Source organism: Oscarella lobularis, chromosome 7 (genome assembly GCF_947507565.1).
Source record: "Oscarella lobularis chromosome 7, ooOscLobu1.1, whole genome shotgun sequence".
Lineage (NCBI taxonomy): Eukaryota > Metazoa > Porifera > Homoscleromorpha > Homosclerophorida > Oscarellidae > Oscarella > Oscarella lobularis.
The window spans coordinates 1,846,184-1,872,697 of record NC_089181.1 but is presented as its reverse complement, the minus strand read 5'-3'; the positions used below and the strand labels follow the sequence as shown (position 1 = coordinate 1,872,697).

General features: G+C 45.8%; 10 protein-coding genes across 15 annotated transcripts; 5 read left to right on the top strand and 5 right to left on the bottom strand.

Moving 5' to 3' along the window:
* Positions 1 to 87: 87 nt before the first annotated feature.
* Positions 88 to 1,880, bottom strand: LOC136188893 (arylsulfatase K-like). Its single transcript, XM_065976699.1, has one exon. The coding sequence runs from the start codon at positions 1,868 to 1,870 to the stop codon at positions 239 to 241; it is 1,632 nt and encodes a 543-aa protein (XP_065832771.1). The 5' UTR covers positions 1,871 to 1,880; the 3' UTR covers positions 88 to 238.
* Positions 1,881 to 2,052: 172 nt separating this feature from the next.
* LOC136188894 (cyclin-dependent kinase 7-like) lies at positions 2,053 to 3,903 on the bottom strand. 2 transcript variants are annotated; one of them, XM_065976701.1, is made up of 13 exons: positions 3,838 to 3,903; positions 3,719 to 3,781; positions 3,632 to 3,665; positions 3,506 to 3,573; positions 3,384 to 3,452; positions 3,217 to 3,327; positions 3,047 to 3,165; positions 2,897 to 2,996; positions 2,758 to 2,844; positions 2,495 to 2,644; positions 2,293 to 2,440; positions 2,181 to 2,246; positions 2,053 to 2,122 (listed from the first exon to the last, which is right to left on the bottom strand). In XM_065976701.1, the coding sequence occupies exons 1-12, from the start codon at positions 3,892 to 3,894 to the stop codon at positions 2,218 to 2,220; spliced, it is 1,035 nt and encodes a 344-aa protein (XP_065832773.1). In that variant the 5' UTR covers positions 3,895 to 3,903; the 3' UTR covers positions 2,053 to 2,122; positions 2,181 to 2,217. The 2 variants fall into 2 exon arrangements, with proteins under 2 accessions (XP_065832773.1, XP_065832772.1); XM_065976700.1 differs by lacking the exon at positions 2,053 to 2,122 and having other exon boundaries at positions 2,124 to 2,246.
* A 46-nt stretch (positions 3,904 to 3,949) lies between these two features.
* On the top strand, positions 3,950 to 5,902 carry LOC136189601 (cerebral cavernous malformations protein 2 homolog). Its single transcript, XM_065977610.1, has 11 exons — positions 3,950 to 4,081; positions 4,136 to 4,219; positions 4,278 to 4,370; positions 4,421 to 4,508; positions 4,569 to 4,621; positions 4,678 to 4,804; positions 4,858 to 4,963; positions 5,013 to 5,044; positions 5,108 to 5,208; positions 5,262 to 5,400; positions 5,453 to 5,902. Exons 1-11 carry the CDS (start codon positions 3,983 to 3,985, stop codon positions 5,773 to 5,775), a joined length of 1,245 nt encoding a protein of 414 aa, XP_065833682.1. The 5' UTR covers positions 3,950 to 3,982; the 3' UTR covers positions 5,776 to 5,902.
* On the bottom strand, positions 5,778 to 7,136 carry LOC136189602 (integrin beta-1-binding protein 1-like). The gene is made up of 7 exons (XM_065977611.1): positions 6,954 to 7,136; positions 6,632 to 6,779; positions 6,517 to 6,566; positions 6,371 to 6,457; positions 6,215 to 6,310; positions 6,013 to 6,156; positions 5,778 to 5,964 (listed from the first exon to the last, which is right to left on the bottom strand). Exons 1-7 carry the CDS (start codon positions 7,062 to 7,064, stop codon positions 5,884 to 5,886), a joined length of 717 nt encoding a protein of 238 aa, XP_065833683.1. The 5' UTR covers positions 7,065 to 7,136; the 3' UTR covers positions 5,778 to 5,883.
* A 45-nt stretch (positions 7,137 to 7,181) lies between these two features.
* On the top strand, positions 7,182 to 10,278 carry LOC136188659 (UDP-N-acetylglucosamine--peptide N-acetylglucosaminyltransferase-like). The gene is made up of 14 exons (XM_065976410.1): positions 7,182 to 7,294; positions 7,348 to 7,454; positions 7,578 to 8,011; positions 8,070 to 8,185; positions 8,237 to 8,417; positions 8,478 to 8,636; positions 8,684 to 8,788; positions 8,842 to 9,031; positions 9,086 to 9,247; positions 9,305 to 9,381; positions 9,426 to 9,531; positions 9,580 to 9,659; positions 9,722 to 9,921; positions 9,971 to 10,278. Exons 1-14 carry the CDS (start codon positions 7,191 to 7,193, stop codon positions 10,224 to 10,226), a joined length of 2,277 nt encoding a protein of 758 aa, XP_065832482.1. The 5' UTR covers positions 7,182 to 7,190; the 3' UTR covers positions 10,227 to 10,278.
* Positions 10,271 to 12,783, top strand: LOC136188662 (3-mercaptopyruvate sulfurtransferase-like). Of its 3 annotated transcripts, none has more exons than XM_065976412.1 (11): positions 10,271 to 10,359; positions 10,400 to 10,462; positions 10,516 to 10,627; positions 10,696 to 10,785; positions 10,838 to 10,936; positions 10,997 to 11,089; positions 11,141 to 11,198; positions 11,246 to 11,347; positions 11,402 to 11,526; positions 11,583 to 11,646; positions 11,722 to 12,783. In XM_065976412.1, the coding sequence occupies exons 1-11, from the start codon at positions 10,286 to 10,288 to the stop codon at positions 11,739 to 11,741; spliced, it is 900 nt and encodes a 299-aa protein (XP_065832484.1). In that variant the 5' UTR covers positions 10,271 to 10,285; the 3' UTR covers positions 11,742 to 12,783. The 3 variants fall into 3 exon arrangements, with proteins under 3 accessions (XP_065832484.1, XP_065832485.1, XP_065832486.1); XM_065976413.1 differs by having other exon boundaries at positions 11,583 to 11,670; XM_065976414.1 differs by having other exon boundaries at positions 10,317 to 10,343.
* LOC136188660 (actin-related protein 5-like) lies at positions 11,666 to 16,181 on the bottom strand. Its single transcript, XM_065976411.1, has 19 exons — positions 14,607 to 16,181; positions 14,467 to 14,555; positions 14,295 to 14,402; positions 14,133 to 14,244; positions 13,974 to 14,069; positions 13,825 to 13,918; positions 13,544 to 13,760; positions 13,376 to 13,489; positions 13,249 to 13,326; positions 13,160 to 13,195; positions 13,013 to 13,093; positions 12,926 to 12,964; positions 12,824 to 12,871; positions 12,650 to 12,767; positions 12,513 to 12,595; positions 12,285 to 12,451; positions 12,113 to 12,230; positions 11,952 to 12,063; positions 11,666 to 11,898 (listed from the first exon to the last, which is right to left on the bottom strand). The coding sequence occupies exons 1-19, from the start codon at positions 14,719 to 14,721 to the stop codon at positions 11,738 to 11,740; spliced, it is 1,986 nt and encodes a 661-aa protein (XP_065832483.1). The 5' UTR covers positions 14,722 to 16,181; the 3' UTR covers positions 11,666 to 11,737.
* Positions 16,182 to 16,237: 56 nt separating this feature from the next.
* LOC136188684 (uncharacterized) lies at positions 16,238 to 20,982 on the top strand. Its single transcript, XM_065976450.1, has 8 exons — positions 16,238 to 16,476; positions 16,533 to 16,665; positions 16,718 to 16,906; positions 16,963 to 17,134; positions 17,187 to 17,266; positions 17,319 to 18,985; positions 19,037 to 19,169; positions 19,232 to 20,982. Exons 1-6 carry the CDS (start codon positions 16,346 to 16,348, stop codon positions 18,651 to 18,653), a joined length of 2,040 nt encoding a protein of 679 aa, XP_065832522.1. The 5' UTR covers positions 16,238 to 16,345; the 3' UTR covers positions 18,654 to 18,985; positions 19,037 to 19,169; positions 19,232 to 20,982.
* On the bottom strand, positions 20,688 to 23,212 carry LOC136188686 (glutathione hydrolase 1 proenzyme-like). Of its 2 annotated transcripts, XM_065976455.1 has the most exons (3): positions 23,054 to 23,148; positions 22,858 to 23,007; positions 20,688 to 22,716 (listed from the first exon to the last, which is right to left on the bottom strand). In XM_065976455.1, exon 3 carries the CDS (start codon positions 22,690 to 22,692, stop codon positions 20,833 to 20,835), a length of 1,860 nt encoding a protein of 619 aa, XP_065832527.1. In that variant the 5' UTR covers positions 22,693 to 22,716; positions 22,858 to 23,007; positions 23,054 to 23,148; the 3' UTR covers positions 20,688 to 20,832. The 2 variants fall into 2 exon arrangements, with proteins under 2 accessions (XP_065832527.1, XP_065832528.1); XM_065976456.1 differs by lacking the exons at positions 22,858 to 23,007; positions 23,054 to 23,148 and adding an exon at positions 23,159 to 23,212.
* Positions 23,213 to 23,260: 48 nt separating this feature from the next.
* On the top strand, positions 23,261 to 26,477 carry LOC136188680 (uncharacterized). Of its 2 annotated transcripts, XM_065976444.1 has the most exons (8): positions 23,261 to 23,294; positions 23,343 to 24,022; positions 24,075 to 24,276; positions 24,333 to 24,465; positions 24,524 to 24,712; positions 24,777 to 24,948; positions 24,999 to 25,084; positions 25,135 to 26,477. In XM_065976444.1, the coding sequence occupies exons 3-8, from the start codon at positions 24,116 to 24,118 to the stop codon at positions 26,452 to 26,454; spliced, it is 2,061 nt and encodes a 686-aa protein (XP_065832516.1). In that variant the 5' UTR covers positions 23,261 to 23,294; positions 23,343 to 24,022; positions 24,075 to 24,115; the 3' UTR covers positions 26,455 to 26,477. The 2 variants fall into 2 exon arrangements, with proteins under 2 accessions (XP_065832516.1, XP_065832515.1); XM_065976443.1 differs by having other exon boundaries at positions 23,343 to 24,276.
* The last annotated feature ends 37 nt before the right edge of the window (positions 26,478 to 26,514 follow it).

Here is a 26,514-nt window from a genome sequence, read left to right as displayed (position 1 = left end):
CGAAGGAGAACAGCGAAAACACTTAACGATCTCATGCCTAACGTGCTTTCGACGTCCGCCTCCGTCTTTCTTCCGCTCTCCGAGTGGCAATAAAATGTTTGAATAAGATTACTAAAATTTTAGCAGACAATGTACGCAATTAATTATTCCCACTTGCGTGTTGCGTAAGGAGCGTGAAATCTCGAGTCGAGTCAGCTAAAAAGGGAAAGAGAAAAAGTCTCATTGTCTTTCTAGAAGCTCATTCATATTTTGTCCCATTTATCCACGTAGCCATTTTCTTTAGATCCTCCTCACTCCCAAACGGCTCGGTTCCAGGACCGTAGTAAGCGGCCTTGCCAAGCTCCTTGACCCAAGTGCTCTTATGTTGTTCAAACCACATATTGAAGCGCACTTTGTCCTGATCTTTGCATTCCTTATCAATGGCTTGAATGTCGGCGACGCTGCTCATCAGCTTCGCCATTTCCGCCGCTATGTCCGGTGCACTCTCGGCGATATCGTCAATTTCCTCCGGATCTGTTGCTAAATTGAAAAGTTGCGGTTTGAAATTCTCGTACGGCGGAGTCTGCCCAAATGCGATGTACTTATAATTTCCTCTCTTAATCATAAAATGACCCGTGTTCGCCATATTCGAGTGATATTCACCAAATACGAAATCCGGACGCGACGTCGTCTGCCGACTCGAACCAGGAACCAGAAACGACGACAACGAATGCCCGTCGAGCTGAAGCCCGCTCGGAACGTCAAGTCCCGCCCAATCCAACATAGTCGGATAAAGATCGAGATTCGACGTGGCATTGGCGACGACGTTCCCCTTCGTGACTCCCGGTCCACTGACGATGAGCGGCACCTTATTGTTAGCGTCGTACATGCTATTCTTCCACGTTTGCATGTGCTCCATATTGCCTTCGCCGTGATCGGACGTGAAAATGATATACGTGTCGTCTCGCTTGCCGACCGACTCGAGCGCCTTGACGACTTCGCCGAGGAAATAGTCCGTCTCGGCGCACATGGCGTAATAGGTGCGTCGCACCGACAATATGTCGTCTTTGGTGAACGGTTTCATGCCGTCGTAGTGCAGCGCTTTCGACGACGCTTCGAATTGATCGGCCGGATGCATTTTTTCGTACGGTATCCACGTTGGCATGGTGACGGCCGACTCGTTGACCATCGCCAACCACGTTTTGTTCGTGTGATAGGCGGGATGAGGTATATTGATGCCGCAATAGAGAAAGAATGGCTTCGAATTGTTTGCGTTGTCCTGTAGGTATTTCACGCAGCGTTCGATTGTTGAAGCGTCACCACTGAAGGGACTCGAAGCGTTGTCGTTGACGAGAGTTCGAGGATCCTGTTTCTGCGGGTGGGTTATGTTGGCCGCTCGCGTCCACGCCGTCAAGCCGGCGTACGTCGAGCCTGACGTACCGTGGAATCCACCTCCGATTCCGCCGCCCACGTCCACTTTGCCGAAGAGTTGAACGTCGTAGCCGGCTTTTTCGAATTGATAATCGAACGTTTGCCAGTAGGAATTGTTGCCTTGATCGTCGCAGTGCGCTGGATCGGTTTTGTTCCACTTGACGCACAGGCCTTGAGCGTTGCTCCACGTTTTCATTCGATGTACGTAGCGTCCGGAGAACATTGCCGATCGACTAGGCACGCATTGCGGACTCGGGCAGTAGTTGTTGACGAAGTTGACTCCGGATGCGGCAAGCGAATCGAAATTGGGCGTCTTGACAGTGCGAGAGACGGACGACGTGGGATCGACGACGCGTCCGTCCATCGAATCGCAAATAACAAAAACGATATTCGGCTGCTTTTTGGCGACAGCATAAGATAGAGCACAAGAGAAGAGAAGGATAGCAGTGAAACGACTCATGATCTCGCGTTTCACGTGCACTCTGCTCACGCCCACGTGTGAGTAGCATGCATTCCACCCTAAGTGCCCATAAGATAAGATTGCCCCCTTCTAAACCCAAATGGTACACCTGATGGATACGTCTACTCATAGACACAGATTTCGAATGGCCGCAGCCTGATAGAGTCAATTTCATCAACGGTGTCGTCCCTCGTGCTCAGTGACATCACATTGGTTCTGTGTTGGATACTTATGCTTACACCAGGGCGCGTCCTGGTCTTCGGGAAATCATTATAGAAAAATTTCACCCGGGTCTTATAGGCACACTCACGTAAAGAGAGTGGACAACAACTTAACTACTTTTTTTCTCAAAATTCCAGTCGTTTTGACAGTCCAGCTGCAAAACATGTAGTAGACATTGCATTTCTTCCTGAATTTCTTACATGTTCCCAACGCTTCTCTTCGACGTTTACGACTTTCCAAAAGTCTTTCCTCCTCTTCCCTTTTCTGATCTTCTTTGGATCTAGGCCAAGGCAAAGATTGGCTAGCCGAAGGAGCTGGCGCACTAGAAAACCACGACGATTTCAGCGCCTACAATTTTTCAAAATCAAAAAATTAGTGCAAATGCGTTAGAGATTTCGTTGCCTGCGTAGAATCAAGTCGTTTAGCGGGACAGCAACTCAACAATCCCGACAACAAATCGAGCAAGTCGTCTCCAGCAGCTTTAAATATACTTTTGAAAGGTATTGCTGGAAACTCTTTAAATTGTATATAGTCCGGCAGTTTCGTTAGACCCTGTATAGAAAGCAAACGTAGTACAGTCAGGGAAGTACGCACTGCACTGCATATTACGATCATCCAAAGAAAAATAATACATTCACTAAAATTTGAATTATCGTGGTACTTACCGGCCAATTTGCTTCCGTGGGAGTGCCTAGTGTTTCAAAAATTTTCGATAACTGACTGAGATCACTCTCGCCCGGTAAAAACGGCACCTTGGGAAGAAAAAAATGTGTGAACGTGCAGAAGAAACGACTGCCTTCTTACTCGTAGTAGCAGCTCGGCCAAAATGCATCCCACCGCCCACGTATCAACACCAGGACCATAAAATCGAGCTCCAAATAATAATTCAGGACATCGATACCACCTAGTCGTTGACGCTCGACATACGCGGTTTGCAAATTTCGCTGCACATACCTCGTAACTACTTCGTGTGTATTCGCCCGATTGGGACTCCCAAACGGCTTTGCCAGACCGAAATCTGTTATTTTGAGTATTCCTTGCTTATTTACCAACAAATTGTTGGGCTTCATGTCCTTGGAGCAGAGATGTGCTTTATGTATGTAAGGCTAAGGCGTCGAGATTACCCTATGAAGTATCCAGCAATTGTGCAAGTACTCTAAACCTTGTAGAGTCATAATCAAATAACGTTTAATATTGGCCATGGTTAAAACGAGGCTCGTGTCTCGAACAATGACCTAGGAAAGACAAGATTTTCTGTTATTTTTTTTTAAAATGCGTGAATTATTGAGACCTCCAAGTCTGTATCCATGTAATCAAACACCAAGCTTATTTCTGAGTTATGACCAAATACGTCAAGCAACTGTGGGAGAAAATTTATTGTGAAGGGGTTCATTGATTTTTCCTTGTACTGACGCTGATAACATTCGGATGTCTTAGCTCTTGAAGAAGTTTGATTTCTCTCACAGCAGTGCCATTGATCCCTAAAAAAATGAAAATGGTTAAATTTCACATATCTCCTTCGTACAAGTGTCTATGTACCGTTTCTTGCTTCGATTCTGTTGCCCAGTTTGATCTTCGATAAAAGCAATTATTTCTGAATTCAAAAGAATATTGTAAAGTCGCTACCTTTTTGACGGCGACAATTCTTCCGCGATTTGCGAGGTCTTCCGCTTTGAATACAGTCGCGAACTGCACGCAATCGCGTCCATCGCACCAATATTCAACACATCTTAGCGGAACTCGACCTGTCCTTCGCCCAGGAATTCGATTTTGCGATAAATCGCCGATCTGTTCTCGAACATCGTGGCGACGTGTCGACGCACGCTAGTCGCTCGCGGTTGCTGCGCGCCCGGATAAGTGCGTACACAACCCTTGCAAGCCAACGCCCATATGGCCGTGGCGGCCCGAAACGAGCTCATCGGCCGCAACGACCAGCTTCAGACAAATTCGGACTACCTTTTAGAAGGATACGTGGCGAAAAAATGCCAGGTTACTTCGACAAGAACGCGAATCGTGAAACGCGATCTCCCCGTTTCTATTCAGCTCCTCGGAGAAATTCACAACGTTCCGGCTCACATAGACATGGGCAATCGATCTAAGGCCCTAGATCTGATTGACAATGCGAGAGTAAGAAGAAAAACAACAACAAAAACAATAAATAAATCAATAAATAATTTCGTTTCAGCGTCAAGGTCTTTTACCATGGCAACCTGTTGAACACGAGACTCTTACGTTGAATTTATCCGCTTATAATGTCAAACTGGTTCAGAGTGGCGAGGTGGGGCTGTCATGATGTGGGTGTGTACCCTACATTTTAAAAAAATTTAGGTTGTTGCTGCTCGTTTTCCCATTCACGAGATATCGTCGGTTAGCTACGTTGCAGACGACCAACAGCATCTTGTCATTATCAAAGGAGGTAGCGTCGTCGAATTGGAGTATATTAGACTTTTATTTATTTATTTATTTATTTATTTAGGTCCGTTGAGACGGCAGAAGTGCACGTGCTACATTTTTCATTGTTTTAATTCGGTTTGTACTCGTGCCCTACTCGTGCTATTGAAGACTATTGGGCGGTCTTTCTTCAGTCCGATGCCAGGGAGATTTGTCAGATCATATCGAAAGCTTTTGAAATGGTCTACACGGAAGCGACGATGGCTCAACTCGAAGATGCGATTGAGAATGATGGGAGGGCTACATCCATTCAAAGTCAAGGTAACGGTGTAGGCTTCTCATCTATTCTATATACCCTCTTTTGATGTGCATAGCACAACAGCCCACGTTTACTGATGAGACCAGTGGTGAACGCCGGCACGCTCGATCTCACAGTACTGATGTGGCGGAATTTATTGGAGTTGATACCGTTGCTCTAAGGTACCTAATGCAGTAGACAATTGAGTTCGTGCGTCTAACCGTGTTGTAGTGCCAAAGGAAAGACGAATCATCCGGCATCAGGTAAGGAAGCCAAGAAATGATAATTATGCATTTATCTGTCCTTCACAACTAATGACTGCGCAGGTGAAAGCGATTCGGACGAGGAGGAGGAGGAGGAGGAGGAGGAGGACGATAAGGATCTTAGTTCTGTCGGTCAGCAGATGGTTCAAGAATATATGGAAAAAGTAAGTGTTTATAGAACTGGAGCAGCCACAGTTCATCGTCACGCCTTTCCCAGGTTCACAAACTGCTGCAACAGCACGAATTGAAAATATTCGCTCAGATTCTAACCGACTTTCGGCTCAACCGAGACATCACCAGCTTCTTGGATCGTCTCGTCGCTCTCTATGGCGAACAACGAAAATTTCTCCTACCCGGTACATTCATTTATTCTGTTAGTTGATCTAATCTCTCTTTTTTTTCCCTTAGGAATGCGCGCATTCATTTCAGCAGAACATCGCAGTCACTTCGAGAGTTTTCTTGCATCGCACATGGGCAGCAGTGCCGGAGGTGGCGGCGGCAGCGGCGAGAAGCAGCGTCGCGGCAAGCGCACCAGTGCCGGTCCTCCGCGTCTCGGTCGCGAAGAGTCGAACGATAACGCCGCTGCTTTGAGTCCTCTGACCGCCGCCAGTCCGCCACCGCCGCCGCCGCCGCCGCCGGCACCGGCACCGCCTAAGGAGCCAGCCACTGTTGATGATGTGCTCTCGAGCATTCAAAATGAAATGGAGGAATTAGAGCTCAGTCTGACGTAGAGTTTGATAACACTATTCTTATTTTTTGTATGTTTGGGAGTTTTTTCATAACTAAGTAAGGCGTTTGTTCGATTGCATCTACTTAGCATGAGGGGGTAAAAAAGCGTCTCACTGACCCTCTAAGGTATTCCTTTGGTAAACGGCATCAAACGCTTGCGCCAGAGTAAGACAGATATCTTTGGCGTGTTTCTAAGGGCAATGAACGAATGAATCTATTAGATATAGTATCGTTCTTACCTCCGATTCGCATTCGTATATGTAGCAGTCATAGATCTCCTCCTCGGCGGCACCAATTTTGAAAGCGAGCATATTTTTACCGAAGCCGTCTTCGTAAAAGATGATGCTCGCGATTCGGTGCAAGGGATGACGCATGTGTACTTGCTGTGTAACACAAGAACGTTAATTAATTAATTAAGCGATTTTAATTTTCTCGACTTGCCTTGCTGAAGCAATCCATCACTTTCATGCCGTATCGAGAAATGGACACGACGCGTTCGTCTTCGTCTGAAGACATCCACGGTAGTTTTCCTTGACGCTTTAGACGAAAGAAAAAAAATCTCCTTTTGTTTCACAGGCACTAGATTTCAGTTATAACCTGAGCAAGATCAATAGTTTCCAACAAGTCCGTTCTGCCCTCCTGCGGAGGAAGTCTTCCCTGAACGCTTTTCAACATTCCAAGAAACTTAGCCGAAAAACCAAATCAAACTCAAAACATTTTCCCCACACAGAAAAACAATTCACTTTCATTCGATGTGACGATGAATTGCTGTAGTTGAACAGGCTTGGCATTCCTATAAAAAGAAACAAAATTTATTAATTAAAAGTCCCCCCCCCCTCCCTTCGACCCACGACTGACGTTTATCGGCTGAGGCCTGCTGCTGTAGTTGTGTGTAGTCAATTTCAGCCTCGTCTTCCCAACGCTGCTCGGGACCGTGATCCATTGCCCACAGAACAGCGGCGTCTTCTGCGTTATCGATACTCATTTCGCCGACATCGTCTCGGGACTAAGAGATCAGAGACAGGCAATAATGGTAACAGCCAATCAAATGAATGACTAATAAGTAGTAATTGGGTCTCCGCCCCATCTCGCTAACTTCGTGTTAGCGAGGATCTGACGAACGAGAAGCGCTCTTTTATGTGAATGGAGTCGATTAAATGTTTGCTGTGGTCCAAATTACTTGGTATCGTCTTTCTTTTGGATTCGACGGCGCTGCAGCCGCCGCCGCCGCCGCCGCTGCGGCCGACTCGCCGAGTTTTGTTCCCACCGACTTCTTTCGACGACCAAACATGACCGGACGCGAAACAACGTGCACGCAAACTGGAGTCGAACGAGGCCACGCCTAGGACGATTTTTGTAAATATGTACGGGACCCAGCGTGTCGCGTGATTTCCCGGTTGTCGTGCGGAACTCGACGATGATCGTCGTCGCCGTCGCGTTTCTCTCGCTCCTCTCCTTCGTTTTGACTGGAGCGGAAGTCGTCAGACGGGTCTGCAACGTTTCGCCGGGGAGCACGATACAGTAAACGAGCCCTGCGGCGATCGTTGTACGACGCTCTATGCACGCGTATATAGAAAGATGGGAAAACATTACTACAATACCGGCCAATTCAATGCGGCGCTCGGCTGTTTTCTCATATTATCCGAAACCGTCAATGAAGCGCCGTTATTCTCCAACATCGGTACAAAACGACGTGACGTCAAAAAAGTTTCTATAGCAACATAACACGCATGACCGAAATAGTTTGGGAAATACCTCAGCAATTAATTTAATTAATTAATTAATTATAGTTTTCTAATTCCAGCTGGAGCATATTTGGAATTGGATATGCACAAAGAGGCGGAAGAGAGCATCAAGAAGGCCGTTGCTCTCGGACCGCGCTGCTACAACTGTCTCCGAGCAGCGAGTGCCGTCTATCATCGCCAGAACCGCTTCATCGATGCGCTCGCCTACGACTCGCTTCTCCTGAAGTACCATCCGGACGACGTCGAAACGCACTTGCAGATCGCCGACGATCTGCAGAAAGCGAATATGTACGCTCGAAGCGTCTACTACGTCGAGACCGTTCTCGACGTCTTGACGCCGACGAGAAGCGAGAAAGTGCGAGCGCTCGTTCAAGCATCGCTCGCGAAGCGTTTTACGGGCGAACTCGTCGACGCGTTGAAATATAGTCGCGAAGCGGTCAGATCGACAATGAACGTAGTAGCAGCCACGGATGACAAGCACGTGAAACGCTATGTAGGAGAGGATCAAGAGTGTCGTCCAACTTCTTTTTTATTTTTTATTTGTTCTTTAGCAAGAGCTCGCTTTTCGCATGTACTGCGACGTGTCGTTGGCTTACGGTCTCGTCGAGAACGTGCACGACGTCGCTCGAGCTTACGTGAAAAAGTTCTCCAATGTGCCCGAGGCTGCGTGAGAGAATGCGAGAGTTCGCGCGTGAGTGAGAGAGTCTTTGCTGCGTAGGTGCTATGCGGCTGTTGGTGCGCGAGTCAGCTGGGAGTCGAATTTCGTACTTGTGAAGATGCAGAAGGACGTTCTCGGTCAGGTTGTCGACAATTACGCGCGTGTGGTGAAGAATGAAAAGGCTCGTGATTTCAAATGCAGTCCTTCTATTTTTCTCCCTTTTGAATTCAGCCCCGTCGAAGTATATAGAATCGCGATGAACTAAACTTTTTTTCTCGTGCGATCATTAACGTGCTCCTAGATTAAGAATGTTACCCGAATCATAGCGGCTATGGATTGGATCAAAATGAAGGAAAAGCGAGGCAACGTTCAGAAAATACTCAAAACGTTAGATGTTGAGTACAAGAAGGCTAAGCGATTGAGAATCGGTTTTATTGGCACTTGGTTTTACCAGCACGACGTGAGAAACGACGTCGCGCTTTCAGAAACGAAAAATCTGTTTTTAAGGCTAGCTTCTCCCTTCATCGACTCTTGTCCGTGTGGGTAAACAGCTCGAAATACGAGATATTCATTTACATGCTCAGCGAACATCGAGACGAATTGACAAAATGGGTAGAAGAAGAACTCTTAGTTGATCATATAACTCGCCGAACGTTATGTTGCAGTATGAGCAGACGTTTGGCGTCAATAATTTCGTTTATCTGCATCGACTGGACACCGATCAGGCCGTTGCGCGCATCGCCGGAGACCGAATTCACATGCTATTTGACGTCATGGGCCACTTCTATTTGGCGCGTCACGAAATTTTAGCTGCACGACCGGCTCCAATACAGATTGCCTTTTTCGGATATCCAAGTCAGTGTTTTTAGAATCTTCGTCTGTCATTTACTATCTGTTTTTCTTTTTCAGGTACTACGGGATCAGAGGCTATTGACTATTTTGTCTGCGATCCCGTTGCCTGTCCCAATAGCTCACACTTCACGGAGAAGCTGATTAGTTTGTCTATTCCTCCACTTGTTGCTCCGCGAACGTGGAAAGAGGTTGCCTTGCCAGAATTGTGGCTTAAAGATAGTAAGTCCTTTTTTTTTATGAGCGTGGTCCACTACTAATGCCCATTGTGACGCACAGGTATTTTAAAAGCTACTATTAATCGTAAAAAGTTTGGTATAAAAGACAGTGACTTCGTCTTTTGCTACGTTCCGGAGGTTCGACGACGGCGTGTTAGTGACCGTGCTGACTTTTTTATTAGATACATTATTTGGGCGTGGATCCTGTCACCTTTCGTGCGTGGATTGAAATATTAACGAATTCACCTCAAGCTCACATGGTCTTCTTTTTCGTGGCAAAATCCGCAGGTATGCTGCGCCTTCAGTTGTTATATTATCTCTCATGTTCTCAAGCAGAAGCCACTATTGATCAAGAGTTCAAAGCGAACGGATTGCGAGACAGAATTCATTTGTACAGCAAAATCGTACAGTACCCAGTAAGAAGACGAGAGACTGTGTGAGAGCGAATTTAGCTAACGTCGGTGTTTTCTTATCTGAGGGTCAAATGGAATTAGATTCCGTGTGTGATTTGTGCCTAGAAGCGTTTCTCTATAATTCGTATATTCGCGCTGCTGATTTATTGAATCACGGCATTCCTGTGTTGGCTTTGCTTGGCAAAACAACCTCGTCGCGAATGACCGCTAGCATAATCGTCGGCAGTGGCCAAGGAAAGAGTCTTGTTGCCAAAACGAGAGAAGAGTGAGCATTTTGATGATGTCTAGCTCCTTTTCCATCTAAATTTTCATAGGTACATTTTTCGAGCTATAGAATATTGGAAAAGGCCGCAAGAACTGCTTAGAGTATTGCAGGAGCTGAAGAGTAGTAAAAGGGAGCAAAACAGGCCTCTATTCAACAGCCGTGTCTTGCATCACGTATTGGAAGAGTCAATGCGTATGATTTGGAAAGCTTATGCAGCAGGAGGTAAACATCGGGAGATTTCAATATCAATGGATGTAAAACACAATCACTTTAATACCAATAAGAGATTCGATTTGAAATCGTAATTATATGCATAACTTCCCTTTATTTATCCGGACGTCCACGTACGACGTCATTTAGTCACATGGCTCGCGTTCAACCGCTAGTGGGGGCCTTGTGGCTCTCTAACCGCCTTAGAGAAGGTCTCGGAAGGATTAGGCAAGCTGGTTTACGTTTAGAAAGCTTACCTTTTCCTCAGAATTCTAGACGCCTCGTGGCACATGCCCGCAACGGGACGAAATGCAAGCGAAGAATTTGCTCAGTTGAGTTAACGCGCATCGCAAGCGACGACTAAACTAAACTCCGTTTGCGCAGACGAAGAATTCCAACGGCCCAGTTTTTCGACGTGGACCGAATTGCAGATCAGAAATCCGATCTGCCTCACATGCTACCCAGTCCGAGCGAATTTGAAGAGCACGTTGCCAAGGTTCCCACATCTACCTAAGACTTGAGGCTATGTCATATATACGTTTATTGAATCAATGATTCTATTAGCTGGGTATTGGAAATGATTCTCACGTCGTTGTGTACGACAACAATGCTTCAGGACTTTTCTCAGCTGCTCGTGTTTGGTGGACGTTCAGGGTGAGTCCGAAAGCGTTCTTGTTCGTGGATACGGAAATCAGAACTAATTAAGGTCTTTGGACACGACGACGTGTCTGTTTTGGATGGAGGATTGCCTAAGTGGATAGAGAACGGCTGCAGTGTCGAAGATGGCCAGGCCAAGGCGCCGATTGTAAATTGAAATGAGCGTTCTGTAGACGGAGAATGTTGATTTGGTATACCTGATCATCAGGCATCCGCCACGTTCAGAGTCCACGAATTCAGATCAGGACTTGTGAGGACTTTTCAAGATATAAAGGAGAACGTACAGTCCAACGTGGAACAGGTGAGATATCTGAACATTCGCTGCATTATTTCGTTAGAATCGGTCATTCAGGTAGCCGATGCTCGGTCTGAAGGCAGGTTTGATGGCACAGCGCCAGAGCCAAGGCCAGGTTTGTTGCAAATCAATGGTTGATCTTATGAAATCATTGGCTCTTAGGGTTGCCTAGTGGACACATATCTCATTCACGCAACGTTCACTATCAGTCCCTACTCGATCCACAGACGAGAACGTTGAAATCGTCCAAAGAACTTTTGAAAGGTGAAGAAAAGAGAGACAGTGTGTGCAAAAATGATTCATTGTCGCTTTTCCTAGTCTTTGACAGCGCTGGCATTTCGCTGTCCAAGCCAATGATTGCCACGTGCGGATCAGGAATTACTGCTTGTCTCATTGCATTCGCGGCGTTCGTGTGCAATCAAGAGAACGTTGCCGTTTATGACGTAAGGAGGAGAAGAGTGACCCACATATACAGTATAAGAAACGCCACTCAATACAGGGGGCATGGACGGAATGGGCACTCAAAGCCGGTCCACAGCAGATCGTTACAAAGAACGAAGAAGGTACCATTGCCTGACACAATAGAGGTCTCCCCAATATAAATTATTTACTACACTCCTAAGTGAACGATTCTCTAGCTAGGACGACAACTATCTAGGTTGTGTTCGAAGGGACGAACGCGTTTGACGCGTAGTGTTCTTTCAAATAGTCTGAGCCACACTCAAAGTACTCTTGCCTCGATACGAATCCGCTTTTACTCTCGACATCCTGCGCCCAGCTGCTTGCTCCAGACCACGCATCAAACACGGGATCCTCTAAAAAAACAAGGTTAACAAGAGAATCGAGGCACTTGGCTGTTTTTACTCACTGCTGCAGGATACGGAAAATTTTGACTTGAACGGCCTCGCGGCTTGGAGCTCCAGTTTCAAGCGATCGAGAAAATTCGGTAAAGTCGCACTTCCGCCCGTCACGAATACATTCTGAAAATGAAGTCAAGAAGTAATGTATCATTCAAGAGGTGCACTATACGTCGACGAGACGCTGTTGATCTTCGGGATCGTAGTGCTTCAAAACGAACTGAATCGTCTCGGCAATTCCCGCCTGATCGACGCCGATGAGAGACGGCTGATAGAGAAGCTCGGGCGATCTAGCACAAACATTCGTTTCATCATCAGATATATATATATATTTTTTTTCTCACCGAAATCGTTCGATTCCCAAATGGAGTTGATAGAAGGAAGCGGCGTCGATGCCGACGTGTTGAACGGTGCTCGGTTGGAACTCGGGATCGTGTTGTCGCAGCAGTTGCTCGAGCTGCTTCAATTCCGCCTCGTCTTTTTCGTTGTCAGAATCAATGGACTCCTTATTCTGAAACGATCGCGGATATAGAGAGGCTGGCTCCCTTCTATTAGCGGATACTTGCACGCACGATTTCTCTATAAACGTGCCAGTCGTCGTCGTTCTGACCGAAGGTGTCCTCTTTGGCTGGTTTGCCGCGACTGTTGCCTGTCACTGCGCGCAGTGTAGCTGATCAGGTCACCAAGTCGACTAATCAATGTTTGCTACCTGTGTCGTTGCGTGCCAGTTCCGCTATAATACGCATTCTTTCTTTCGATGCCATGCTACGCTTGTCGGATAGCTGACGTCGCTTCATTTGACGTTGATAGCGCGAATCTATGAGAGCCTAAAAGAACGGTTAGCTGCCTTTGGTTTCGTGAAAAATCTACTACCGGTACTAACCCTTCGCCTGTCCTTCAAGTCCTGGAGCCATTCTTCGCTAACGTTCGTCTGAGAATGAGAAGAATTCGCTGAATAGCGAGCGACAAAGCGCAGAAGACTTACCTCCTCCTTTGGCTTCTTGGCAGCTGATGACGCGTCGACCTGATTAGAAAAATAACGTTTAACTTTGATACGAAATCAGATCTTCACTTCGTCTTTGACAGATGCGTCCATTGCAGCCCTGGCTTTAACAATCTTTTGTTGAACCTGCTGAATAGAAGCTTCCAAGTCCTATAGAAATATGTATATATATATAGAGAGAGAGAGAAAGAACAAATCAATCATCAATTATCTTACATCAGCTGAGTCAAACCCGAAGTGTGATAATAATCTCTAAAAGACGAGATGAACGAGAAGATAACACGCGGTCAAAAATTACGCCGTACCTCAAATTGATCAGGATCACTATTTCGCAACGCCAGCAATGACAGCCAACCTTCCAACTGTCGCTCGTTCTCTTCAAGCTGAGTCCCAAGATTACATTTTAGTTTCTACAAATTTCATTTATCCGACCTTTTCCTGGCGCTTTCTCGCTGCCATTTCCTGAAGACGCTGTCCCTGCCTTGCCTTCTTTTCTTTCTCTCTTTCCTCCTTTAGAGCAGCCGCTTCAGGATCCAAAACAGGAATCTGGAGACGACAGTAGCATAGCACTAGTCCTAACTGTTCACCACCTCGTCGTACCGGCGTGTACGGCAATTGCATCTTTATAATTCTGTCAATCATTTGATTGGGATTTTGCCATTTGTCGAGTTCCTCTGCGAAATCGAGAGCCATGTACGCGTACCGATGGATGAGCTCTTCCGCTCGGCTCAGCGTGACCACTTGCTGGTGCGCTGGATATTTGAGCTGAAGAAGACGCTGGAGAAACCAGGCAATGTGACTGCCGCCAACATTGATACTATACACCAGAAGCACGCAAATTCAAATAAAGCTTAACTTGGTCTATAGAAATAAAAAGACACCGTTTGCATTGACTGGCGTCAAGTCTGCCTTTCAAAACAGGCAAGATATGCGTCGTCTGATATCCACATGAAACGACTAGTGAATCAACTGAATCTTGAAAAAAGAAAAAAAATTCAGCCAAAGTCAAACAGATATAATGTGCTCTAACTTGGTGGCTTTTGATTAAAATGCAGGCCAAACAGAGCATCAATTCCATAAGCCACACTCGGCACTCCATAGCATTCAAACAGAAGTTCAGACATCACTAGAAATAAACAAAAAAACGCGTCAATCATTTTCCCTCATAAAAGAAACCTTTCCAACACACTTCCTCTACAGTAGTTCGGATTGCAAACCGGTTCCGTCAAAACGACAGGATGATCAACGAAATTCTCCGTAGAAATTCCCAAGTGACTGAACACGTGATCAAAAACAAGTTCCTTCGGAAAGAATCGTAAGACCCGGAAGAGGAAAATTTGATCTTTCATACCTGCGTTTCGAAATGAGTGACGACGTTTCGGTCGAACTGAGATCGCAACGCCCAACGAACGGTTTCCAAGTTGCCTATATCGCTTCCAACGGTAGACGCATCAAATTCCTTAAATAATTTAATTAAAAAAGAGTCGGGTTCAAAAGTTCGTCGTTGTCTCTGTTCTTCTTACCCTTTTCGCTTTCGATTTGGCCGTCACGTTTCGAAATATCAGTTTTGGTTGTGATTCGCCTGCCCAGCCGGCTTTGCACTGGTATCCTCCTGTAAACGAGATGTTTTCGAGCCAGAAACGTGAGCGAAGGGGAAACTCGCCGTTGTCTATTACGACTGGAACTTCCGATCCCTCGTATTCGTCGTAGTCGTCAAAAAAAGGATCAGGAGAAGGACAGCAGTCTTCAAATCTGTAACAACGCTCGGATTCCGACATTCTTTGCTGATTTTAACGCGCGCTCTTGAACTCCTATACACTAGAGAATGATGGCCCGGTGTTCACCGTGTTGCCATCATGCAGAGCCTCCCACCGCTTACCGTACGCGAGTGCATAACATAGTGTGACGTCATAGTTTTTATGCTGTCACATATTCACGTTGTCATTACAGCCGTTAGCTACTACTAGTACAGCTCAGTCCTACCTACATACTGTAAATACAGTACTTGCATGATTGCTGTGTTTTCCTAATTAGGCGCTTTTCTGACGTACAGTACAGTGCGTGCCAGCATAAATGGCCACAAAACGCGCGCTAAGATCACTGTAGATCACTCGCTGCAAGACATACAGTGTCACTGTGTGTCAACGAAAATCGCTCTAATGCCTATTTTAAACAGGGATGTCAGTTTGACTTTTGTGGGACGTACTCCCAAAGATTTAAATTTTTTGCAAGTTTAGCGCGCGCTAATTTTGTAAAGGAAAGAACATTTTCAAATTCGCCGATAATAAATTTCTAAACAATGCACGTGAGAAGCCATTTATAGAGTGAGTTTCTTTCTAACTTGATCCCTAACGGAAAAAAATGCATTTCTATTTACGTCACGTGACATCCGTTTCTTTCCACCGAATTACTGTATTGAAAATCAAAGATAATGAAGTTTTAGAAAATGGTATAAAGTGACAGATGAGTTTATGAAAGCCGTCATATGTTGTTTGAAACTGGAAAAAAAACGAACTTTTCTGTGTTCTTAGCAAAACGTATAGAAACGTTGTCTGCGGTGAAATCAAAACCGTTTTCTTACAAAATAGACGTAAATAGAAATGCTAGACTTCATTGGAAATCCTTGATGTGACGATCAAACGTCAAAACTACGCCAAATGTAAACTACGCTCTGAATTCCTCGCGCGCTACTAAAAGTCCCGTTTGGCCATTTATGCTGGCACGCACTGTACTGTATTTGATAATGTGCTCTGTATTTGAGGAGGACCTATGCATGTGTACGGGTCATATTTCCTGTTACCCGTACACGCGTACATACCCACCCATATACTGTACATGTGACTGGATACTTTTGATTGTGACGTCAGAGCGTGACAATCAAAACTGTCGTTTCGGTTTCTCAGCGCATTTATAACACGGAAAATAGCACAGATCAATTGGAAATAAGGGTTTCTAAGCATTTTTTTCGTTTCTGAAAGAAAAAACGCTTTATTCGCGCCGTAAATCGCCTTTTTCGGGTCACCGTTTTCGGCCCTATGTCACGCATGCGCTTTACAAAGTGAGGGTTTTTCTTATGTTACGTCACAATACCGAGCGTGACGAACAGACATACATACAGACAGACAGACAGACAGACAGACAGACAGACAGACACTTCCGGCCCTAAGATCACGTTTGAGAGAGCCTCCCTCCGCCGTTATACGGGCTCCACCCGTACAACTCTGGTGGTCGGCTCCATTATTTTAACGCGCGCTCTTGAACTCCTATACATTAGTAGTCACGTGGTAATAACAAAGTCGCAAACTGGCTTCCTTTTTGTCTGTCGTGGTTATTGCATTACGTTGCGCTATAGCTTTAGCAACGAACTCTGCAACGATCGACGTTCAATGGAGCCACAGTCTAATGACGAGCAAAACAACGCCCACACTGCAAGTCGTCGTCAATCCTCTTCTCGAACGAAAAAGCCCGGTTTCGCGCCAAATGTTCGCTAGTCTGAAGCAACTAGAGGCCGACTACATTCGCTACGTACCTTGGTACTACGAACTTGGCCACCCTACAGCAGATTATCAAACGTTGCCATTCGAAACAGGCATCCTTACCCCCGATTGGCTGTCGCCGAGTTGGAGCCTCCATCCGGCTCGTGGCTGTGCACACAGCTTCAACTCGAAGAGCCTAGCGGATGGAATGCGTCGCTGTCATGCACGCTTGGCGTTGTAAACAAGGTATTCTGTCTATAGCGTTTGATAATAACTAAGGTTGCACTGCTCTGGGTAGGTTCTTTTTGCCAGCTATGGAACTCCTCGAGGCACTTGCGGCAACTTTACTATGGGAAAGTGCAATGCCGCCAATACGACAGCTTTCGTCGAAAAGATGTGCGTGGGAAAGAAATCGTGTACGTTTTCAGTAAATGAAGAAGCGTTGGGAGATCCGTGCGTTGGAACAGCCAAAACGTTTGCCGTTCAGGTGCACACGTCATTGTGATGAAGTTGATCATATGACAACTGTGTTTTTTTGTGTAGGTGACGTGCAGCGTTCCTCAGAATCATACCTATTGGGATTTTTCTCTTCTCGATCCCATGATGGAAGACTTCATGGAAGCTACACGCAATCACTCCGTCGTCATCAATTTCTCTACTATACCTGCTTGGATTTATAAAACTCCTAGCAGAGTTCCTTATCCCGACAATCCAGGTATCATTTATCAAGTGAATTTTATTTCTCAATTCTCAGTTGACGAAATTAGATCGTGAATCCGTTTACACGCAAGGAGTGAATCTCGTCGATCCTTCGGGAACTCAGCTCGGTGACTACTACGGAAGATTGGTACAAAAATGAACCGTATTTTCAACTACAATATCCAACGTCTTTATCTAAGGTATCATGGTACACGAAGGGCGGATTCAAAGACGAGTACGGCATCGAACACAAATCGGGGCACGAGTATATTATACCCTATTGGGAGTGTCTCAACGAAGTGGAGCACGAGCATCAGAACACGCCGGAGTCGTATACGGCACGTTACGACGAAATGGTGAACGGCATACGCAGGGTGGCCGATCCCAATCACAAGATCACCTTCGTCGGTCTCGCTCTCGCTTATCATAGCACAGAGAAATTGGCCTTCGCATCCTACTTTCTCAACAAATCAAATCATCAGCCTGGCATTCCACTCGATTTTATCAGCTATCATTTTTATGCTCGCTCAACGAATCGCACCGATCCGAGTGCCTATGAAAGCTTCTTTGCACAGGCGGACACATTTTTTACTGAGGTCGCCGGTATGGAGGAAATTCGCAAGGCTCTTTCGCCCGAGACGCGTACGACAATTGACGAAATTGGCGTCATATTGCCGGACGATAACGATGCTCGTGCGCCCATGTTTCCGCCGATATACTGGAATGCTGCAGGTGCAATGTACGCTTACATATATGGAAAATTGTCGCTTCAGGGAATCGACGTTCTCGGCGAAAGCCAACTGGTCGGCAATCCGGCTCTGCCACACCTCGGTCTCGAGCCTCAGTTTCCAAGCGTCGCCTTGCTCAATTGGACAACTGGGTACGGTACAGCTCGCTACTGGGTGCTACACATGCTCATACACCATTTCCAACCGGGCGATGAAATTGTACAAACAGACGTGTCTTTCGGCGGAGCTGGTAGAAATCCGTTCTGCGGGTCAATTATCAATTTGGAAGCTCTCGCGCTGGAGTGTACTACTCCCGGCGCTGTCATCTCCAAAATTGATTTTGCCTCGTATGGAACGCCGTCCGGCGAGTGTTTGCACTATGACGTCGGCTCGTGCAATGCTGCTAATTCTACAGCAATTGTGGAGAAATACTGCGTTGGGAAGAGTTCGTGCACTGTTCCGGCCACTACACCTGTATTTGGCGATCCATGTCGTTTTACGGTGAAGCACTTGGTCGTTCAAGCGGAGTGTTCCAAAGGTGGTGGCATGCAACGAAATGATACAGGCGGTCTTTATGCGCAGGGATTCGTTGATGGGAAGACTCGAAGCAGAAAGTTACTACTAGTAAACAAAGGAAATGCAAAGGTAACGGTTGGCGTTTCGGGGGCAAAAGGCGGGTCTTTCGTATTTGTTGACGAGACGACTACGGGACAGACGGATGAAGTAGTTGAAAGCATAGACAGTGACAATATTGAACTACTTCCTTTTGCTACCGGAGTTGTTTACTATTCTTCAGATGCTCGTTAGGAAATCAGCATTGCTGTTTTGTTGTTTTTTACTTTTTTTCTACTTGGCGGGTTTTCGGGATGTTGATAATCATTGAACACACGTGACGTCTTCTGGAGGAATGCCTCGCCTTGGGCTCTTTCTGCAAGTCCTCGTTGTTTTACTCGATTGCGCTTCCGCATCAAGCTTTGCAACGGTCAGCGTTCAGTGGAATACCGTTCTGATGACGAGCAAAACGACGCCTACTCTCCAAGTCGTCGTCAATCCCCTTCTCGAGCGAAAAAGCCCAATTTCGAAGCAAAGTTTGCCATTCTGAAGCAACTAGAAGCCGACTACATTCGCTACGTTCCTTGGTAGAGCAGACTTGGCTACCCTTGAACGACTTTTATCGTAGACACTAACAGGCTTCCTTACCCTCGATTATCCATCGCTGAGCTGGAGCCTCCTTCCGGTCCGTGGCTCTGCACGCAACTCCAACTCGAAGAGACTGATGGATGGAACGCATCGCTGTCGTGCACGCTTTGTGTTATAGACAAGGTAGGCGACAGAGCAATATTAGAAGTGTAGATTAGCAGTTTGTATAATTATGTACTGATCAGGTTCATTTCACCAGCTATGGAACTCCGCAAGGCACTTGCGGCAATTTTACTATGGGAAAGTGCAACGCGGCCTGCATGGGAAAGAAATCGTGCATGTTTTCTGTCAATACAGAAACACTTGGAGATCCGTGTGTCGGACCGTTCAAGACGTTTGCTGTTCAGGTAAGCGTAAAACGTAAAGGGCATACAGGTAAAACACCGTGTTCAGGCGACTTGCAGCATTTCTCAAAATCACACCTATTGGGATTTCTCACTTATTGATCCCGTAATGGAGGACTTTATGGAAGCCACGGCAAATCACACGGTTATAATCAATTTCTCTACCATACCGGCTTGGATTTATAAAACTTCTAGTCGGGTTGTTTATTCAGATAATCCAGGTCATCAAGCACTCATGCTTTTTTTACGAGTATTCATTTACGAAGTTAATTAGATCAAGAAGCAAGACCGGCGTATACACAAGGAACGGATCTTGTGGATCCCACTGGAACGCAGCTTGGAGAATACTATAGGAGGCTGATACATTGAGTTTAGATAGATAGTCTGTATCGTATCACATGAATCTTCTGGTACGCGAAAGGCGGATTCAAGGACGAGTACACGTACGGCACAGAACACCAATCAGGTCATGAGTACCCGATTCCTTATTGGGAGGTCCTTAATGAAGTGGAATCAGAGCATTGCAATACCCCGAGTCATATACAGAATATACAGAACGTTACGACGAAATAGTGACCGGCATACGAAAGATGGCCGATTCCAATCACAAGATCACATTTGTCGGCCTCGCCCTGGCCGGTCGAAGAACAGACTTCATATCTTACTTCCTCAACCAGTCAAATCATCAGCCCGGAATTCCACTCGACTTCATCAGCTATCATTTCTATGCTGGCCCTTTAAATGGCTGAACCCTCGTCAGTCTATGTCGTACACATTTTGTGGACTCATCCTGTGTGGAAAGGGCATAGAATCCCGTCACTTGGTGTTGAAGACGTTCTGTGTACAGTGTACTAATCACGCGTGCAAAGAACTGAAAATCCCCTCAGTTGATGTCAAAGTTGTACTTTTAGCTAATCACGTGATGAAATGGCTAAATCTCGTAGACGTTCTGTGAACTAATCGCGTGTGCGGAGGTCTCAGACTTTGTGCACTACAAAATCACCTGACAAAGAAAGTAGATCAGTTGTTATTACTTTCTCTTTCAAAATCACGTGTCGAAGAAAGTCGATTAGTTTCTAGGACGGCGTGCACTACGAAATCACGTGAAAAAGAAATTAAATCAATACTTTAGGTTGTGCAAGTTTCTAAAATCTGTGTGCTTTGAGAACGCTTTCTTCCTGTGAGTGGGGAGTGGCTAAGCACATGATCGAACCAGTCTACCGAGCGGTTGCCTCGTGCAGGTGGATGAAGCTGGATTGCTGATCAGTGCGATTGCAAGAAGTTGCATGCTCTAGACTGTGTGGCTGCACCAAAAGACTTTCGGCAGCTTTCGCTCGATACGTAATTCGAAAATGACGATTCACATGCAATTGATAAAAAAAGCGCGAGAGTTTACAAAGAAGGATCGCCTTTTAGGCAGGTAGGCAGCTGACATGAATAAATTAATATCCTGAGGGCTTTCCGGAGAGTCTGGTATCACAAACAGCAGTTAGCTTGCCAGTGGACTTATCCCTAGCAATAGCATGCACGGCGGATGCTTTGAACGGATTGTTACTGAGAAGATCATGTCTCACAAAGGTTTTTCCATAAACCTTTTTCTCGTACTCACCCAACTGATTTGTTATACTTGAATCAAACGTTTTTTCAGTGTATATAGCGTACGGTGACAATTGATGGTGAATACGTGGACTGTTGACAGCAGAGTCAAGGCGTTGGCCTAAAAGTAGATGTTGACTAATTGCCAATGCCACTGAAGTTATTATTCTTGGCCCTCCTGCGCCACCAATAACGAGACTAACTTCGTCATTGCTATCGACAGCAATAACAGGGCTCATTGAAGACATAGGTCGTTTTCCGGCCTCAGGCCAGTTTCGTTCGTTTGTGGGCAAAGCAAAATTTTCGTCGGGATTGGAGTAGCTAAAACCAATCATGTCGTTATTATAAACAATTCCTGTCGACGGCGAAACAATTTTGCATCCGAATTTGAATCCTACTGACGTTGTCAAAGAAACGGCATTTCCGTCTGCGTCAATGACCGATAAATGCGTTGTCCCACCTTTTTCTGACTCATCTTTGTCAGAAAACACATATTCTGTCCAATCGCTTAAACGTTTCTCGTTGTAGTAATTCTCTTTTCTGTTTTGCACACTTTCGTCTCCGATCATTGCTTGAATGTCACCTGCGTAAGAAGCATCTGATAACGAGTCGGCTATTACGGAGAGAGATTGTTGGTAGCCAAACTCGGAGGCAGGATCTGCCAAGGCATTTCGTCTGCCAAAAGCAAACTTGAAACTTTCAACCAATCTGTGATAAAAGAGGAGTGTTTCGGCGTCTGCTGACGTCATTGAATATTTTTGAAGAACATTTTTGATGAAAAATTGTATAACGGCACTTGACGGCAGGTCAGGTCCATAGAGAGTTCCTCCGTTTTCAAGAGGTATTTGCCTGGTTCCCGACGTTGTACGATACGACTCAAAGTCAGATGACTCTATAATGCCCTTTACCATTTCCACTTCTTGAGCTAATTCTGGCTTATTGTAAAGAGTAGAAATAGCTGTTTCAGAAGACTTAGTTATATTTTTCAGAGTTTCTGCCAGTATAGGGCGCACTAGCTTCTGGCCTTCCTTGATCCATTTTCCATCGGGTTTCACAAGTGCTAGAAGAGAGGAAAATTTCGGGTCATCTAAATAGCTGTCTTCTTCATCATTCATCATATTCATCGATGACACGTGCAGCTCTTCAACAGCCTTGGCTAAATCAGTACTCACTTTGAATCCATTTTCAGCTAGGTCAATTGACGGCTGCAGCAAATCAGCCCAGTCGACTCTTTTTGACCCATAGTTGGTCCAAAGTGTGTGGAGACCGGACAGTTCTCCAGGAGTCGCAACAAACTTTCCTGGTTCGTCATGTTCCTTTACGCTGTTTAGCATGAACTTATCAGTGCGCTGGGGAGCAGTGGACCGAAAGTCAACTGAATAAATCTTGCCTTGTGCTTGTGCATTGTAAAACAAAGCAAATCCCCCTCCACCAAGACCAGAAGACTGAAACTCAACCACTCCAAGGCAAAATGCTACGGCTACAGCTGCATCTACTGCATTTCCCATTTTATCCTTCAATATATTTTTTCCGATGTCAGAGCAAGTTTCCGAAGCAGACGCAACAGCCGCCTGGTCATACTTTTGTGTCTGGCTGCTTGATTTACTAAAGACTCCTCCAAGCCAGAGTCCAATGAAAACTGCTGCAATCGCTAAAATCCCTATTACAACAACAACAACAATACCAATTTTCTTATTCTTTGACATGTTTATTTTGCTTGATGAGAATTTCTGTAAAAAAACAAGCAAGACATGTAGTCAGAGCCATAGGAATTCTAATTATTCTCATTGAGAATCATAGGCGCAAGCCCGTGCAAATGAAACAATAACAGTAGCTTCACGTTAGAAAGCTTCTACTGCTAGTGTAGGTACCTCAAGAAAAGACAAAGATTGTTCGCACGAATTCAACGTGGGCACATATGTATGCCAAAACCTGATGCTTAGAGCCACAAAACGTGAAACTCAACAGCATAGCGGCAGTCTATCCCATCAGGCTGTCGCAGTCGGCCTCTACTAAAGCCGCTACAAACTGCAGTTAGCGCAGAAACAAATCAGAAGAAACACTTGCATGGGGACTCGATCTCTTAGAGTTCCGATCGACCGCTCTCTTATAATGGCGCGTTTCCGATCAAAGCACCCTTACTAAAGGGAAATGTGCAAAGTCCAATCGTACCGCTAAGCTTGTTTCTTCCACGTCCTAATGCGCAAGCCAGGCCCTACGCCCACCAGGTCACGCGCGTTGGGCTAGTTCCAGCTTTACCTGAACTCAATTCCGAGCGTTGCTATACTCAACTGGACAACTGGCCACGGTACGGCTCGCTATTGGATACTGCACATGCTCATACACCACTTCCAAGATATTTCAAACAAACGTGTTTATCGTTGGGAATGACAGCAATCCCTTCGATGCTTTGGTTTGGACACTCTTTATTTGGAATGTACCGCTCCAGGTGCCACGATTTCAAAAATTGATTTTGCTTCATATGGAACTCCAACTGGTTCGTGTTTGCATTATGACGTGAGCTCTTGCAATGCCGCTAATTCTACCGCAATTGTCGAGAAATACTGCGTGGGGAAGAGTTCGTGTACTGTTCTAGCCACTACGCCTATATTTAGTGATCCTTGCTATGGTGCAGTAATTTAAACACTTAGTCGTTCAAGCAGAATGTTCCAAAGGCGACGGAATTCAACTGAACAGTACAAGCAATCTTTATGCTCAGGGATTTGTTGATGCTAAAACTCAAGCAAAGAAATTGCTACTTGTGAACAAGCGAAACGCCAATATGACAGTCACTGTACCCGGTGCCAAAGGCGGATCTTTTGTGTACGTTGACAAGACAACAAGTGGGCAAACGGATGAGGTCAGTAAGATATCGATGCTGACGAAATTGAGCTGCTTCCGTTTGCTACTAGAGTCCTCAACTATTTACCAGAATCATTGGACGTTCATTAGAAATCTTAGCCTTTCTGTTGCTGGTTACTTTTATTGCCAAGTTTGGCACCTATCCGGGAAGCCATTTTTGATAACATCAAACACGTGAGCTTTTCCAAAATGAGTAGCTTTGGATTCGTTCTGCAAGTCTTGGTAGTTTTACTCACTTGTGTCGCAAGTTTGGCGTCAAATGCTGCAATGGTCAGCGTTCATTGGGATACTGTTCTAATGACGAGCAAAACGACGCCCACTCTTCAAGTCGTCGTCAATCCCCTTCTTGAACGAAAAAGCCCTGTCTCAAAGCAGATATTTGCTAGTCTGAAGCAACTAGAAGCTGACTATGTTCGCTACGTTCCTTGGTACTACACACTTACTAAGGACCTACGACGAATTAACATAAATGTTATTTGAAAAGGCTTCCTTATCCGCGTTTGGCCGTCGCCGAGCTGGAGCCTCCTTCCGGTCCGTGGCTGTGCACGCAGCTTCAACTTGAAGAGCCTGATGGATGGAACGCATCATTGTCATGCACGCTTGGTGTTATAGACAAGGTACAGGCGACAGAATATTAGAGAGCAGTATGTGTGTATAAGTGCATGTACTGATTAGGTTCATTTCGCCAGCTATGGAACTCCGCAGGGCACGTGCGGCAATTTTACTATGGGAAAGTGCAACGCGGCCAATACGACCGCTTTCGTCGAAAAGATGTGCGTGGGAAAGAAATCATGTATGTTTCCTGTCAATACGGAAACGTTTGGAGATCCGTGCGTCGGAACGGCTAAAACTTTTGCTGTTCAGGTAAGAACGTTACAGTAAAGTAAACGACATGCGTATAGGTAACAGAGAATCTCCTCTGGGTTAGGTAACTTGCAATGTTTCTCAAAATCACACCTATTGGGATTTCTCAGTTATTGATCCAATGATGGAAGACTTTATGACAGCCACTGCAAATCACACGGTCATCATCAATTTTTCCACCATACCCGCTTGGATGTATAAAACTCCGAGTCGGGTTCTGTATCCCGATGATCCAGGTCAGCGAGCACTCTCATTCTTATCAATAGTCATTTTCATAGTCAATTAGATCGCGAAGTGAGACCTGGCTATACACAGGGAACGGATCTCGTGGATCCAACTGGAACACAGCTTGGAGACTACTATGGAAGACTGGTACATAATGATTGTGTTCTCAGATGGCATTAGATAAGTCTTGTTGTCAGGTTTCCTGGTACACCAAAGGCGGTTTCAAGGACGAGTACGGCACAGAACACCAATCAGGTCATGAGTACACCATTCCTTATTGGGAGTGTCTCAATGAAGTGGAAGGAGAGCATCGCAATACCCCCGAGTCGTATACGGCGCGTTACGACGAAATGGTGACCGGCATACGAAAGATGGCCGATCCCGATCACAAGATCACATTTGTCGGCCTTGCCCTGGCCGGTCGAAGAACAAACTTTGTATCCTACTTTCTCAACAAGTCAAATCATCAGCCAGGAATTCCGCTCGACTTCATCAGCTATCATTTCTATGCCGGCTCTTCGAATCGTACTGATCCGAACGCGTACGAGGGTTTCTTCACTGAAGCTGACGGATTTTTCACCCAAGTAGCCGGTATAGAAGAAATTCGCAAGTCTCTTTCACCTGAAACTCGTACGACAATTGACGAAATTGGCGTCATTCTACCGGGTGACAATAGTCCCAATGCGCCCATGTTTCCGCCTATATACTGGAACGCGGCCGGCTCGATGTACGCATACATTTTCGGGAAATTGTCGCTTCAGGGTATCGACGTTCTCGGCGAGAGCCAACTGGTTGGCTATCCAGCTTTACCCAAGCTCAATCTCGAGCCTCAGTTTCCGAGTGTCGCCTTGCTCGATTGGACGACCGGGCGCGGCACGGCTCGCTACTGGGTACTACATATGCTAATTCACAATTTCCAAATGGGCGATAAACTTGTTGAAACGAACGTGTCCACGTCCACTGTGACCGGCAACAATCCGTTTTGCGGATCAATACTCAACTTGGACACTCTGCAGTTGGAATGCACCACTCCCGGTGCTGTCATTTCGAAAATCGATTTTGCTTCGTATGGAACTCCAAGTGGTTCGTGCTTGCATTACGACGTGGGCTCGTGCAATGCCGCTAATTCTACGGCAATCGTCGAGAAGTACTGCGTAGGGAAGAGCTCGTGCACTGTTCCAGCTACTACGCCTATATTCGGTGATCCCTGTTTTGGTACAGTGAAGCATTTAGTAGTTCAAGCAGAATGTTCGAAAGGCGGTGGTATTGAACCAAACGGTACAACTGGTGTTTATGCTCAGGGATTTATTGATGCTAAAACTCAGGGGAAGAAGTTGCTATTGGTGAATAAGGGAAACGCAAATATGACAGTCACTGTACCCGGGGCCAAAGGCGGGTCTCTTGTTTATGTCGACGAGACAACAATTGGGCAAACAGATGAGGTCAGTAAGACTATTGACGCTGACGAAATTGAGCTGCTGCCGTTTGCAAGTGGAGTCGTTAAATTCAGTACGTGAGATGTCTTGCTTTTTTGTCGTCTTTTTTTTCTCATAGCCAACTTGCCGCCTATCCGGGAA